This window comes from Rhinolophus sinicus, linkage group LG13 (genome assembly GCF_036562045.2).
Source record: "Rhinolophus sinicus isolate RSC01 linkage group LG13, ASM3656204v1, whole genome shotgun sequence".
NCBI lineage: Eukaryota > Metazoa > Chordata > Mammalia > Chiroptera > Rhinolophidae > Rhinolophus > Rhinolophus sinicus.
Genome location: NC_133762.1, coordinates 8,569,454 through 8,583,964, shown reverse-complemented (window position 1 = coordinate 8,583,964; position 14,511 = coordinate 8,569,454). Strand labels below are relative to the sequence as shown.

The 14,511-nt window shown below is 56.2% G+C and overlaps 2 protein-coding genes across 11 annotated transcripts in view; one reads left to right on the top strand and one right to left on the bottom strand.

Annotated features, from left to right (window-relative positions):
* CHD2 (chromodomain helicase DNA binding protein 2) overlaps positions 1 to 5,432 on the top strand; it is a 94,796-nt gene extending 89,364 nt beyond the window's left edge. For all 10 annotated transcript variants that reach the window (XM_074317487.1, XM_074317485.1, XM_074317486.1 and 7 more), the window contains one exon: positions 2,079 to 5,432. In XM_074317487.1, the coding sequence (XP_074173588.1) occupies positions 2,079 to 2,412 (334 nt within the window). In that variant the 3' untranslated portion in view covers positions 2,413 to 5,432. The remainder of the gene's footprint in view (positions 1 to 2,078) is intronic.
* Positions 5,433 to 10,717: 5,285 nt separating this feature from the next.
* RGMA (repulsive guidance molecule BMP co-receptor a) overlaps positions 10,718 to 14,511 on the bottom strand; it is a 29,305-nt gene continuing 25,511 nt past the window's right edge. The window contains exon 4 of the mRNA XM_019726688.2: positions 10,718 to 13,011. Within this exon, the coding sequence (XP_019582247.2) occupies positions 12,316 to 13,011 (696 nt within the window). The 3' untranslated portion in view covers positions 10,718 to 12,315. The remainder of the gene's footprint in view (positions 13,012 to 14,511) is intronic.

The window sequence follows — 14,511 nt, the reverse complement described above, 5'->3', positions numbered from 1 at the left end:
TACATTATACAGTTTAAAAGTAGTTCTTATGTCTTTGTCTGCTAATTGTATCATGTGAGTGAGTTTCAGTTGATTAATTTATTTCCTTACCAGGGTCTTCTTTTCCCGGGTCTTTCCCTCCATGCCCAGAAGTTATTCATCGGGTACCTGTTGAGTACTGGCTGTTCTCTATTCCTATGAATGCCCTGGAGCTTTGTTACGAGAGTTGATCCAGTTACTTGGCAGGTTTGGTTCTTTAGGTCTTGCTGTCAGGATTGCTGAGGTGGGAGAGGGCCTTGCTCAGGCAGGGGCCCATTATCCCGCTCCCCTCCCCCGGCCAGGGTCCTCACTGTCCTCTGCCTGTACACACCCCTCAGACCTAGAGGTTCCGGTCTGGCTGGTGAGGCTGGTATCGCCTGGCCTGGGGTACTTTCCTCATATAGATGCGAGAATCATGTTCAGTGAATACTCGGGGAAACCTCTGCAGACGTCTGACTTCCTATGTGCAGAATTCTCTTCTGCACTCCAGCTGCCTTGGTCCTATTTCCGCCCCAAACCCTCAACTCAGGAAGTCTGCTGGGCTTCTCCTGGTCTCCCCTTCCCTGAGTTGAGGCCTAGAAATCACCGTAAGGCAGTGAGCGGGCCAGTTAGAAGGCTCGTCTCATAAATCTCCCATCTCTCAGGCGTAGATGCTCTTTGTTGCCTGACATCTGATGTACTGTCTTGAAAACCATCGCTGCGTACATTTTGTCTCTTGCTCGTTGTTTCAGGAGGGGGCTAAATCTTGACTGGAACCCATCCACCTATCTTTCTCTCTATTTACCGAGGTGAAATTCACATAGCGTAAGTTAACTTTTAAGGTGAACAGTGGGTGACATGAGTACATTCACCGTGTTGTACAACCTGTCCAGTGCCCGAACACTTTCCTCACCGCAGGGAAAACGCGGTGACCATTAAGCAATCACTCTGCACTCTGCCGTCTCCCAGCTCCTGCCACTCACCAATCTGTGTTCTTTTTCTGTGCATTTACTTCTTCTGGGGATTTTGCGTAAAGGGAATCATACAAGATGTGGCCTTTTGTGACTGGCTTCTTTGAACATTTAGCATAATAATGTTTTAGAGGCTGATGGATCGTAGGGCATGCCAGTACTTCATTTCTTTTTATGGCTGAATACCATTCCACGGTGGGTATGTGCCACGCTTCGTTTATCCATTCATCCGTTGCTGGACACTTGAGTTGTTGCCCCCATTTGGCTGTTGTGAATAATGCTGCTGGGCACCTAGGAGCAAATTGTTAGTCACACGGTGGTTCTGTGTTGAACTTTTTGGGAACCACCTAACTTTTCCCCACAGAGGCTGAACCATTTCACATTCCTTCCAGCAATGTGTGAGAGCGGCAATTTCCCCATGTCTTGGCCAGCACTAATTTTTGGGGGTTTTTTGAACATGTGGGTGTGAAGAGGTATCTCGTTGTGGTTTTGATTTGCATTTCCCGGTTTGCTTAGGGGCCCATGTGCTTATCTTCTTTGGAGAGATGTTTTTGAATGGGGTTGTTTGTCCTTTTGTTGTGGACTGGTACCCATTGCTTTTACTAGGCTAACAAGCGGTTTAGCCTGGTCCTCCGTAAAAATTGTCATATTCTTTAATTGAGTCAATCTTTAAAATAATTAACCCTTCACTTCCCTTTGAATATGTAGGTCATCTGTGGCTATTGCTGTTGCTAACAACTTACGGCATGCTTTCTGTGGCTCTTTTTCTCCTGGGCTGGGTCAGGGAATGTGAAAGTGTTTGCAGATGGTGCCAGTTTTCCCGGAGGCAGTATGAGTGTACAAAGCCATCAGTGATTCAAGTGGGTGCTTGTTTCTTTGCAGACTTGATGAGGCTTATGTCATTTCATAGGATGTGTTTTGCCAATAAGTATAAAATAGCCCTTTGTTATTCCCTTTATTTTGTTCTCTTGATTCCTCGTAATGGAAGCGTGTGCCCCGCATCCTTCGGAAAGGCCCTTGAATGTGGGAGCCTGGGGAGGAGGAGGGCTTATGAGGGCGGGAGGGGGCCTGGCTTTGGTCTCCCAGCTCATCCTCGCGTCTCTGTTTCAGGCACCATCATGAGTCCAAGCGGAGGAGATCTGATGAATTTAGGCCTCAGAATTACCACCAGCAGGATTTCCGGCGGATGTCTGATCACCGCCCCCCCATGGGTTACCACGGCCAGGGACCCTCAGACCATTACCGCTCCTTCCACACAGACAAACTGGGGGAGTATAAACAGCCCCTGCCCCCACTGCACCCTGCGGTCTCAGACCCTCGCTCGCCCCCTTCGCAGAAATCGCCTCATGATTCCAAGTCACCTCTGGATCATAGGTCTCCTTTGGAGAGATCCCTAGAACAGAAAAACAACCCAGATTATAACTGGAATGTTCGGAAAACATAAAGGACAGCTCGGAACCAAGGGGAGAGCAACGGTCATTAAGCACCTGGATATTTTTGGTCTGATCCAATAGGAGCCGGTTACCTAGACCAGTAAGTGGAGTTTCTGGACACGCTGCTGCCGTCAGCTCACTGGCCGAGGGGGCCCTTGAGGGAGTGGGGGGCGTCCGTTCAGTCCGGCTTTGATGTGGTCGCGACTCTGGCACCCACCCCACTGCAGCCTGGCTTCGGCCTCCCGCTCGGACGGGTGCTCGGAGGCACAGGTGACTTGTGTGCTAGCTCCACGGGCTGTGCTTCCCCGGGGCAGGAAGAAGGGCTCCCAGAGTCATGCGTGTTTCCTCGCCAGGGCCGGTGCCCGCAGGACCTGGGCGCGGTGGTCAGGGGAGGGATGCATGCATGACGGCTGCGGGACCCCTGGATAGCACGTGGTTTGGTTCACTGTGACGCGACGCTGCTGCTGACGGGGAGGGGGCGTGGGGACGAGCATCACGGGACTTGAAGGGGAGCAGGCCCACCCCTCAAATACGTTCTTGGGAGAAATGATACATTTGGGCCTCATTATGTGACACCTGTGGTGCAAGGCTTTCGGCGGACACTTCCCAATGGCCCCTTCCTTACCAGACACTAATTTTTCCCACACTGACTGTACATTTCAAAGGCTTGGTCTCCTGAGGGGGCCTCCTTTGCCCCGGTGCCAGGGGACGTCGGCCGTGCAGCTGGCTTTCGGGTACTGTGACTGAGGCAGCATCGTGGGCACCGTAGGTCTGACTTGCTTGGTGGGGGGGCAGGATGGGGGCAGAGTGGATGAGAAACTGGACTCCCTGGTGGGTTTCTGATGCCTGTGGTGAGAAGGAAAACTCCAGGGCCTGAGGAGGGGTGCTGGCCACCGACGTGGGGGTGCTCTGCAGGTGGTGAACAGGTTCCCCCAGGTGGGGTTCGGTAGTGCCAGCACGCCAGGGGGCTTTCAGTGTTGTACCGGGTCAGCATTTGCGGCCGCGTTTTAGTCCCTTTTGCACAGTTTGAAGCAGCAGATGACAGGAAGCTGCCTGTGGTGAACAGGTTTCCACTGTTAGTTGGAGATCGTTCGAACTGAACTTGGTTTCTTTTAGAATGAGATGCAGTATAAACCCAAGTAGAATTTTTCTCCCCAGTAGGAAGCACCCAAGGACGGGGTAGGGTGTCGGCCGCACAGAGTCACTAGAGTTGAGCTGAGTCAGGACAGGGCAGGTCGCTTGTGTCACAGACGCGGGCTCCTTTCTTTTTACTGATACGGGTGCCCTTCCGTTTCATTCGTTTTAAACAGAGCGAACGGCCTTTCCAGGTGGAGACTGAATAGCGGGCTTGCACCTGCCGTGCCGTGTGCCTGGGGTAGCTGTCTAGGTGGACGCAGCGTTAGCCCCCGGAGTGGACCCGTGGGGACGGCCTGGAGTCATTAGCACTTACTGGCTGGTCCCCTGGCAGCATCACTGATGCCTTTACTAAGAAATGCCCCAGTGGTGTCACCTGGGAAGCGGCTGTGGCTTTGGTGGCCAAGCTCCCTGCTGCAGCAGTCCCCCGGGGCTGGCAGTGAAGAGTTCCAGTCCTCGCAGCCCGTGCTGGCAGCCTCATGGGCCCACCCCCTCCTCACTGACCCCCTTGTGGTCCTTGGGGTTCTTCACCCTAGGCTGGTACCACGTGTAAAGCCCAGGGGACCTGCCGTGACCGCTCAGTGCGAGGAGGTGGGAAATCACGGCTCTGCTTTGGTCACAAGGGCAGCTCCTTGCTGACAGTACTGACAGCCACCCCGGCTTTGGGTTGCGCAGGACGGAGGAGGGTGAGGTTGGCTCGCGGGGTCCTCAAGTGATGGAGGGGGGTGGGCAGGGATGGGAAGCCAGGCCTGGTTGTGTCCTCCGGGGGCTCCGCGTTCCCCATCACTTCGAGGATTCCAAGTGGAGTAATCAGAGGCCCTGTGTTTCAGAAACCGTCAAGGCTTTTGTTGTTGACAGGAGATATGAGTGACTCCCAAAGAGGTCTCATCATGAGGGAAAAGGAACTTCCTTTTGTTTGCATTGGGGACCTGACGAGTGCCATATGACGTAGCAAAAGGCGGTATCAAGCAGATCAGTGTTACAGTGACTATACAATTGCAGTATCCCCATCAGAGCGTCTGTGTGAGGTGCTGACGCCTGACGCTTATTGGAAGAGGGTTGGGAGAAAGGAGGCGTTTCCTCCCTGACCTAAGTCAGTATGAACACTGGATGCTTCTATTAAAAGCCCAGGTTTGCACAGGTAGAAATTCTCTCGCTTGTGGATGGGAGAAGCTGCCCCAGGAATGTGTGAGGATGGTCTTCCATGGAGCCTAACTCTGAAAGATGCAATAATTGGGTAGAAATAGCAGGATTCAGGAAGACGGGAGGTAGCCTCACCTGAGACCTGCACATAAGCGAGGATTAACACGGTTTGCTGCCGCCCTGGAAAAGCCCGCGGCGAAGCCCAGGCCACCCACCGTCACGGCCTTGCATAGACGGCCAAGAGCAACAGCCAGGCTCTCCGCAGAGCCCGACCTGATGGCCCCTGGGCTCCCTGTCCTCGGAGTCATTCCCCAAGCCCTTCATGGGAAACCAGAACACCTCACGTCGTGCTGCAGACGTTCTAGCTCCCTGTCTGCAAGCTGCGTCAGAGTGTGCGGTGCAAACGCAATTCAGTTACGAATCCACACAGGGACACTGAAATCCTACAGACCAAAATGCACTCGTCAGCAGGGGCGGTGGCCCAGGGCCCAGCCCCAGGGGTCTTCTGGCTTGTCTGGGGGCTGCCGTGTCAGGCGAGGAGAGCCAGGCCAAGGGTCCAGGCTGCTTTAGTCCATCCGCGTCCCTCTTGTTTGGGGACAGATGGTTTTTCTTTATTGTAAAATTGTGGACTTTTAAAACCTGTTGACTAAACAGTAATTAATTTATATTTGTGAAAAACGCCACTGTCCTAGTGATTTCTGATGTAAATAATGTTGTTTATATCGTATGTATTAAATTTTCCTACATTGTAAAACTGCTGTACTTTTGATTCTTGTATATTAAAAAGTGTTACTGAGGATTTTTAGAATAGGGCGAACGCGTTGCCTTGTATTGGCGTGACCTGTGGCTGCACGCTTCTCGTCTCCCTTCCCTTCCTTGCCGCGTCCTTCAGATTGTGTGACAGCCTGAGAAACGGAGCCTTTTAAAGGGGCCTTTTTGCCCCCTACCCAGCACCAGTTGTTGGGTCCAGCACCTCCTACAACACGTTTCTAAGATTTTCCCTGAGCAGCCATTGCTGAGGTGGACAGTCCCCTGGCCGAGCAGCCCCAGTCCTTAGCCCACGACCCCGAACTTGATGAAATGACCTTGAGGAGCTGCCGCCTGCCCTTGAGCAGGGCTGTCCTTAACTTCCCGTGTTGCCGGGAGGGTCCTGGGAGCCCCGGAAGGTGCCGGTCCACCCTGGGGTCCTGCGGCCCCCTGTGTCCATAGGAAATGAAAACACCGCGTCCATCAGCCTGCAGCCTTGAAGGTAATTTAACAGTTGGGTTATATATTCTCGAAGGGGGAAAAAGCATTTTATAATGGAAACACTGACACTGTTAAGTCTAGAGTTTGGCACAGGCAGGCCCACAGCTCCTGCCAGGCCCAGCCCAGACGGAGGAAGGGCGGCAGGCACAGCCTGTGGGCGGAGATCCCGTCTGAATAGGCGCTGGAGAAGTCGGCCAGACCCAAGGGGTTTAACTGATACTTCAGTGACTTTGAAACCAAACTCCAATTGTCGTGACGCTTGGATTCTCCTTACCCAGTAAACCCCCGTGTCCAGGAGACCTGGCCGGTGCGGTGAGAGCCCTGGGGTGTTGACTGCATGTGGTTCCTAAGTCACAGACTCAGAAGAGTTGAGGTGCCCGACGAACTCAACTCGCAATCGTGTTGCAATTCACAGCTCAGCTGGAACAACTCTGGGAAACTTTTAAGAGCAAGTGTTGCAATAATCAGCTTACTATGATTTACAATAGCAACGAGGCTTCTCAACTGACCGCTGCCAAAACGCCTGCCTTTTACTGGAAGCAGCAGGCCCAGGCTCCCTTCCTCCTCCTTGGCGGGGTCTCACATGTCTGGCATCAAGGCAAGTCCTCAATTAGCGCCAACAGAAAGGTCACTTATTGAAACACGAGGCCCTGCAGTTTTGCCAGAACAGTCGGCCCCGGAGCCCAACCTGTGGCTCTTAAAGGTGCAGGCCCAGGTTTGCCAGAGGCTTGGTCCTGATCCCATCCTGTACAAACCTGGGCCCTGGGGGTGCCTGCCCCAATGGTGCCAGGGGACCCTGCCCTAGGGTGGATGTCGGGATTTCCCGCACAGGTGTATGGCGTGGGACCTGGCTTTGTGTGGGCACACGGGCAAGTCGGTGACCTACAGACGTCTCAGCTCAAAGACAGAATAATATCTACTTCGCAGGGCCAGTTGTCCCGTGGAGGGTTCACACATGCCATCTTCTTTTATTTCGTGACCTAAGAGGACATTGTCGTTACAAAGCTCAGTCCACATGGACCACATGCGCTGTGGGGGTCTAAAGGGGCTGGGCAGGGCGGTCTGTGTTGTCCCCATTTGGTCCTCACCTGTGTGGGGGTGGGCAGGTGGCCTTGGCATTTGCAAATGAAGGAATCATCTAGGGTTAATGTGGCTTTTCGGTGAGAGCTCTCACAGAGAAGAGGAAAAGGTCTGTAAACCCTTAGGGAGAGCTATTAGGTGCAAAATTGCAGTTTAAAAGGTTAAAACTGATTGCAAAAACTGCAGTTACTTTTGCACCAGCCTAATATAATGTTTCTCAGTCCTTGGGGTCGAGGAGGGGAGGTTGGGGAGACCAGGACGTGGGGGTGGGCCTGCTTAGCATTGGGCCTAGTGGCCTTCACCCCAGAGCTGGAGAGGCCATCGGAGCTGCCCCTCAAGCCCAGCTTCCCGGAGGCAACCAGGAAGAAAGCTTGCTCTAGGGGGTATCAAACCCTAGGAGGGTGGCCTGGCCTGGTTCCATCTGAACTGGGAGACGAGAGACAGGCTCCTTCAGGGAGCTCCCAGCTTGCTCCTTTGGGGAGCTCCCAGCCCGTAGGGGTAGGTCCAGCTGGGACTAGACAGTGAAGCGGGAGAGGTTTTCTCTTGACCGAGAGCTTGAGCTTCTGCTGTGGGCGGGGTCCTGTTCTAGGAGCTGGGACACCGCCGGGATGAGGCCCCTGCCCTCTGCACTGAGCGCTGCAGAGATGGATCCACGACCAGCTACAAGGACAAAATGTCAGGTGAGGAAGGTCAGGGAGGACAGAGCCAGGAGATCAGGAGAGGGATGAAGGGACAGGCGGGTGGCAGACCTGGGTGTGAACCTGCTGGCATGTCAACCTCCCGTTACAGGTAACGAGAGCCCCTCGCCAGGCTGTCGTGGGGTGAGGTCACTGAGATGACACGATGGGCTCGGCACCTGTCGTTCGTATCGGGACATCTGAGGCCGTTGGAGACCGTGCTTGCCACCCCAGGTGGGGCCTGCACTGTGTGTGGGGCCACAGCAGCAACCCTTCCCGGACTCAGCTCTGAGTGAATGTGGTTCTAGAACTGTCCAGCAGAGGGCAGCAGAGCCCCACAAATGGCCTGCCCGGCGCCCAGGCTTCACCTGACCCCAGGGACGGCTCAGCCCTCATTCCCTTGCCCCGCGGGCCGCTCCCCTTGGCTGTAGAGCCAGTGATGGTTTGTCCCTGCAGGGAGTGTGACAGGACGGGGAAGACGAGAGGGGCAGAGGCTGCAGGGAGAGGCCGGCCTCCCTTCCCTCCACAAGCAAGAGGCTTAGGGTGCAATACTGACCACTATGTCCCCGAGTCCTGCCAACGGGCAGGCTGTGTGCCCCGCCCCCAGGCTGCTGGGCAGGGCTGCTGTCCCCTTCACCCTCCTCCCAGCACGCCACTGCTTGCTGAATCTCATTTGTCATCGTCAAGATTCAATTCAAGCTTGGTTTGTGCTTTCTGCTGCAAGTTTTTTCTTCAACTCTTGGCTGCTGTCATGCCAGGCCCTGGCACACACTCTTCTCTGTGTAGAATGCCCTCCCCAGACCTTAGCACAGCTAGTTCCCCCAGATTCACGCAGGTGAGCTAGTCAAGTCCCCCCTGACGCCACTGACACGAAAGCTTTTCCCAGCCTCCCCCAGTTCAGGGAGGTCTCGCCGAACCTTCGCTTCCCTTCCTCACCATGGGACATTCAATGACGTAACAGTTTATTGACTTATCTCCCCAAAGAGAAGCGGCAGTCTGTGGGTCTCTGCTGCGCCCCCCCCCCCCCAGGTGATCAGGAAAGAGTAATCGATGGACTAGAGGCACATGTACTGTCGCAGGGGGAGGGGATGCCATTTGGGGGCCTCCCTGCCCGGGGCCCATGTGCCAGGCAGTTTATGAGCGTGAGCTCACTGGATTTTAGAATGACCTTGGGAGGTAGGTACTCATAATTCCCTTTTACAAATAAGGAATCTAAGGCAGAAACTCCAAGGCAGACCACACAGCTAGCGACGGGCAGGGCCGGCCTGGACGCCAAATCGGCCTGCAGCCCAAGCCCACCCCGGGCTGCAGGCTGCTCCCTGGCAGCGCCCCCCCCGCCCCATCCCAGGGTTTGCCCCATTTCAGTAGGAATGGCCCTCATTCGTGTGGTGAACAGCCCTCTCTCCTTATAACTCCTTGTTGGACAACCAAGATCCCCACCAAGTACCCTGCACACGTCGGCGAGTGGGGACGGTGTGAGCAGATACGCTGGCACCCGCGTCCCCTCCCACCCAGCCCGAGGTGCGAGGCGAAGCCGCTTCTCGGGAACCATTTAGCTGAAGACGGGGTTCCATATGCACACGGAATGCAAATCCCCACGTTCACGAGGGCATCTAGTAGCAAGGTACTTGGAGAAGAATTCCAGCTTAAATGCAGGGTCCTGAACAAGCTCCAAACCAAGACTTATTTCTGGCAAGTAATGGAGCATTTTCATCTGCTGGTGAACGAGGGTGTTTTTTGTTTTTTTTAAATCCTGAGTGCCCTGGCTTCCTGATAATCTGTGCTGCACTGGCCGGTGCCCATGGCTCTTGCACTTCAGCGGCGCCTCCCCTGTGAGTTATTTCATCCCAGTTACTACTGAGGGGGGAGCGACCTCGCGGTGCTGACAGTTTAGGCAAGTGGGTGAGACACGTGGGTGTGTCCCAGCCTTGTTTTGTCCCTTGTAGGCTGCCTCCTTCCTCCCAAAGCTCAGACTCCCAAGTTCTCTCTGGAAACTGAGGTTAAGAGCTGGGTTCTAGAAAGTTCTCCCTATTTTTGGCCTTCCTTTTTAGATTGGGACTGAGACACAAGGGTTCCTCCCCTTGCCTGCCTCTCGGTTCACTTCCTTCCCAAGCTTTCAGGTTCTGTGTGGCCCTCTCCACTCTCCTCCTGCCCACCATCTCACTCAACCCCTCTTGCTTTGGGATAATAACACCAACACACGACAGTCATGGTGGGCCAGGCCCTGTCCCAAGTCCTGAACAGGAATTAACTCGCTGAATCTTTAAACAACCCTATGTGATCGGCACTCCCCATTTTACAGAGCTGGGAATGGAGGCTCAGAGAGGTTAAGTCACTTCCCATGGTCACACAGCTAGGAGTCGAGATGCCGGGATATGGCCGCGCTTAATTGCTGCTATTCTGCCTCACAGAATTTAGTGCTAAGAGCAGGAACTTTGGGGCAAAACAGACCTAGGTGTGCATCTTGGCCCTGCCTTTGCTAAGGAATCCTAGGCAAGTCAGTTCATCTCGACTCTCCATTTCTTCATCTGTAAAATGGGCATGAATCTCTTCTTGGCCCATTGGGTAGTTTTAAAGGATGAAAAGCAGTGAGAGCCAGCAGTGAGCCTGGCCCCCAGCAAGCCTTGGTCCTTACACGGATGTGGACGGCGCCCCCTCTATGGCCACGGCAGTCCCAGGTCAGGCTCCAGACCGACCCCTGAGGTGGTCATCCTGGATCTCAGGGCAGCACGCCCATCTTTGCCCCCAAGGGCATCTCACGTCCTCCGCACTATTCCAGGGAGCCTGGACACCTCAACCCCCAAGGCAGCTCATCGCTGGCAGAAAAAGGAATTTTAGAGAAGCAGCGGCAGTGGATGCTAACATTGCTACATCCTCTACACACACGTACAACATGTAACACACACAGACACACATGCTAGCTGCCCGCCTCCCCCCCACACAGTCGGGACACCCACCACCACAGTCAACTCTCCACCCCCAAAAGGAACCAACCAGTCTGTTCAGAAAACAAACTCCAACACACAGTCCAAAGGAAAATAACAAAACAAAGAAAACCCAAACTTTACTTGCATTTAGCCATTAATAAATAATTTACAGTATGTACACGCGGTGACACTCCACACAGGTCGCAGACACAAGGACGCAGTGAGGGGGGGTCCCCACTTCCAAGCAGAACGCGATCAAACACAACCAAAATAAAGTGCTTCACTTTTTACTTCCAACATAGGGACCATCTAATCTCCAGCAGGAGCCTCGTCCCGCCCGCCTGCCCGCCCAGGTTTGGCAGAGAGAGGGGACCTCTTGGAGGGGGAGGCAGGGACATGTCCGCAGCCTCCTGGGCCAGTGTATGAGAGGTCCCGGGGAACAGCAGAGGGGCTGCCAGGGTTGCGGGCGGGAAGGGGGGGCAGGGCCGGGGAGGGCTGCGGGGCTGCTGGGAGGGTCGTCCTCTGGCCTGGCAGCACCTCGGGGCGCGGAGCCGGCCGGCGCTGCTCCCTGGGCTTCTCTGAGCAGCAGCAGAGGCGGGAGTGGTTCCGGGCTCCTTGATGGGCAGCCTGGGCTCCCGGCCGCAAGTCCCTCCTGGCTGCATGGCCACGGGGACTCGGGGAGACCCTCCCAGGGCTGCTCAGGGCTGTGAGGCCTCCTAAAGCCTGCTCCTCTCCCCAGAATGCAGAGCTAGGTGGACAGGCTCTGGGGGCCGGGGCGAGAGCAGAGGATAGGGCAGGCCAGCTGGCCCCATCCACGGGTGTCCGGCCTGCGCCCTGCGGTCCGAGCCCCCCCCCTGGGGGCACTTGCCATCCATCTACTAGAGAGGAAGGAACACAAATCAAGGGGTACTTCTCTGTTTAGACATTTAGAAACTCGACTCCCTAAGCACAGTGGGGAATAGGGGGTGGTGGGGGAAGGGGCCAGAGAAGGGTATCTGAGCCCACGAGTGGCGTCGCTCAGGGCACGTGCCAACACGCATTGTTCCCCCGCTGGGGGCTCTAGAGGCAGAGGCCTGGCACCCGGGTCTGAGCCCGTACCCACAACCGGGGGTCTCACAGGGAGACCCCAAAAGGGTACAACCTTTTGGCCAAAGGTTTATTACATCAACTTGCTAAAGGTCCCAAGCAGCGCCCTGGGGGTGTCCCAAGGCCCAAAGGGAAAGGAGGCCCTGCCGGCCGAGTGTGTGCGAGTGTGCGCGTGTACGAGTGTGTGCGTGTGGCAGGCGCGTGCAGCAGTCGGCCGGGCCTGTTCAGTGCATTGCATGGGGTGGGTGGGGGGCGCGACGCAGACCTTTCCCAGTGTCTCTGGCGGGTGGGGGCTCCAGCCCAAGGGGCTCGGTTTTGCACATTCACACTGTGGGGCGAGCGGACGGGAGCCGCCCTCCCCATCGCACAGCTCTACTGTCACAGACATCACAGCACCACAACCTGTCCTGGGCCCTGGAGAGGGCGACGGGCCACCCACACCCCCAGCCCTTGCCAGCAGGCAGCCCAAGGCAGCTCTGAGGTAACCGTCCCACAGCTCACCGGCCTGCAGCTGCCTCCGCTTCCAACCCCCACGGACAGCGAGGGCCACCGGGAAGCCACCGGCCCCTCCTGCAGCCGCCGGCCGGCTGGGCACAGGCAGCACACCTCGCGCGCCATCCTACGCAGCCAGGGCGTCCAGGAAGCCGGGCAGCAGGCCGAGGAACAGAAGGCTGCCCGGGAGGAGCCGGGGGGCCGGGGACAGCCCCGCCGTGGCCGCCCGGCCGGGGGACTCCCGCGTCCTCTCGTACAAGTGCAGTTTGTCCTTGTTGGAGTGGAGCATCTTGACGTCCTCCAAGGCGTAGTAGGCGGCCAGCGTGAAGTTCACGTCCCCCGTGGTGAGCAGGTCGAAGACGCAGGCCTGGTAGTACAGGTCCTCCACAGGCAGCCGCTCCTTGCACTTGGCCACGGCCGTCTCGTACGGGAAGGTGTCAGGGGCCGCGGGCGCGGGGCTGGCGGCCTGGTGGCCGCGGAAGGCCTGGAAGTCGATCTGCTGGCTGAGGGGGCAGCCCCGCAGGCAGAGGTACAGGCCCTGGCCGTCCCGATCCTCCACGGCGTTCACCACCTCCTCGGGCATGCGCACCGCGAAAGTCAGGTAGCGGCCCACCTGCCGCACCACAATGGTGGTGCCTATGTACTTGGCCTGGATCTCCACGTGCTGGCCCGACACCTTCTCCGTGATCCGCAGGCTGTTGGCCCCGTGCTTGTCCCCGCCGTTCTTGGAGCCGTCGGCGAAGGCGGCCGGGAGCTCGTCCATCTCGGCCTGGTACACCTTCTGCTCCACGCACTCCTGGAAGTTTTTGAAGATGATGGTGAGCTGCAGGGAAGAGAGTGGAGGGGGGTCAGCGATGCCTGCGGACGCAGTGGGAGGAGGCCCGTCCCCGCGCTCAAGATGCCCTCAGGGAGCCCCAGACGGTCCCATCCCCACGTCGGTCACAGTCCGGTGCCACCTGCATGATTCTGCTAATATTTCTCTTTAAAACAACTTGTTTTGGTTTTTATCCCCCTTAAAATATAGACTTAGAACGTGAAGTTTAGATGACGACCCTACGTAGAAGACCAGCTCACGGGCCACGTATCGTGGTGAGCCATAAAAAGGCAAACACAGCTAATTAAAAATAAAAGATCACTATGCGTTACAATGGGCTGAAGAAAGCCCCCAAGATACCGACCCAATCCCCCCTCTCCTGTGGCAAGTCGCTTTGCAGAGGGGCTCAGGTTAAGGATCCCGAGATGGAGACGTCATCCTGGGTTATCTGAGGGGCCCTAAGTGCAGCCACAAGTGCCCGCGTCAGTTGGAGGCAGAGGGAGATTGGACCACAGAAAGAAGGCCGTGTTTCCACGTAGGCAGAGAGTCAGGGATGTGGCCACAAGCCGAGGGGTGCTGGCAGTCACCAGAGGGGAGGCAGTGAATGGATTTTCCCCTGCAGCCTCCAGAGGACCAGCCCTGCCCACACCCTGTCAGGCTCATTTCACAATTCTCGCCTCCAGAACGACAGGAGAATAAACAGACGTCTGTTTGAACCGCTTAGTTTGTGGTATTCGTTACAGAAGCAACAGGAAACTCCTATGGTCCACAAATCTCACGCCGCCCTTAGACCTCCCGCCATATTCCTGAAAAAGGACTGCAAGCCACTGGCTGAACGTAATAGCAGGTAGAAGAGAAGACGGATGCTCAAAGGAAGAATGAGGGGCAAATCCACCCAGGCAGGCAGAGGCCAGCAGAGGCCACTTAGGCTGCCCTAAGGGACCACCCAGCAGGGCCTGGGAGGGGAGCAGGAGGCAGAGAGAGGGGAAGAAGATACCGGCTGGTGAAAGGAAGATGAGGGCTCCAGGCTGACTGCAAAACCCTGGCCTGGGCGGGAGCAGGGAGGCCCGTTTCCACTGGAGCCTGCAGCCAGGAGGCAGGGCTGGCATGAGTCCCCGAGGAGACGCAGACAACCGATCAACTGTGTCAGTCACTGTACTGAGACCCTGGGACACGGAAGCACTTGCTGGATCAGTGAGCCAGGCACTGCATTCACACTGCAGGGGAGGGTGACATTACCTCTGATTTACAGACAAGGAAACTCAGGCTCAGAGAAGGCAAGTGACTTGTCCAAGATCACACAGCAAGCAAGAGGCAGAGCTGGGATCAGTGTCTTGGTTTCCAGCCCCAAACCCACAGGACCTGGGAGGAGGATGGAAAACAAATAGCAGGGGAGTGACACTCACTCCCCCGTCCCATCATCCTGGAAGAGATGTCTGAATGCTCTTTCCTCTGCAATCCTAACCGTGAGGATTGTATAGGCTGGAGACAAGGGCGAAACTGGGAGAG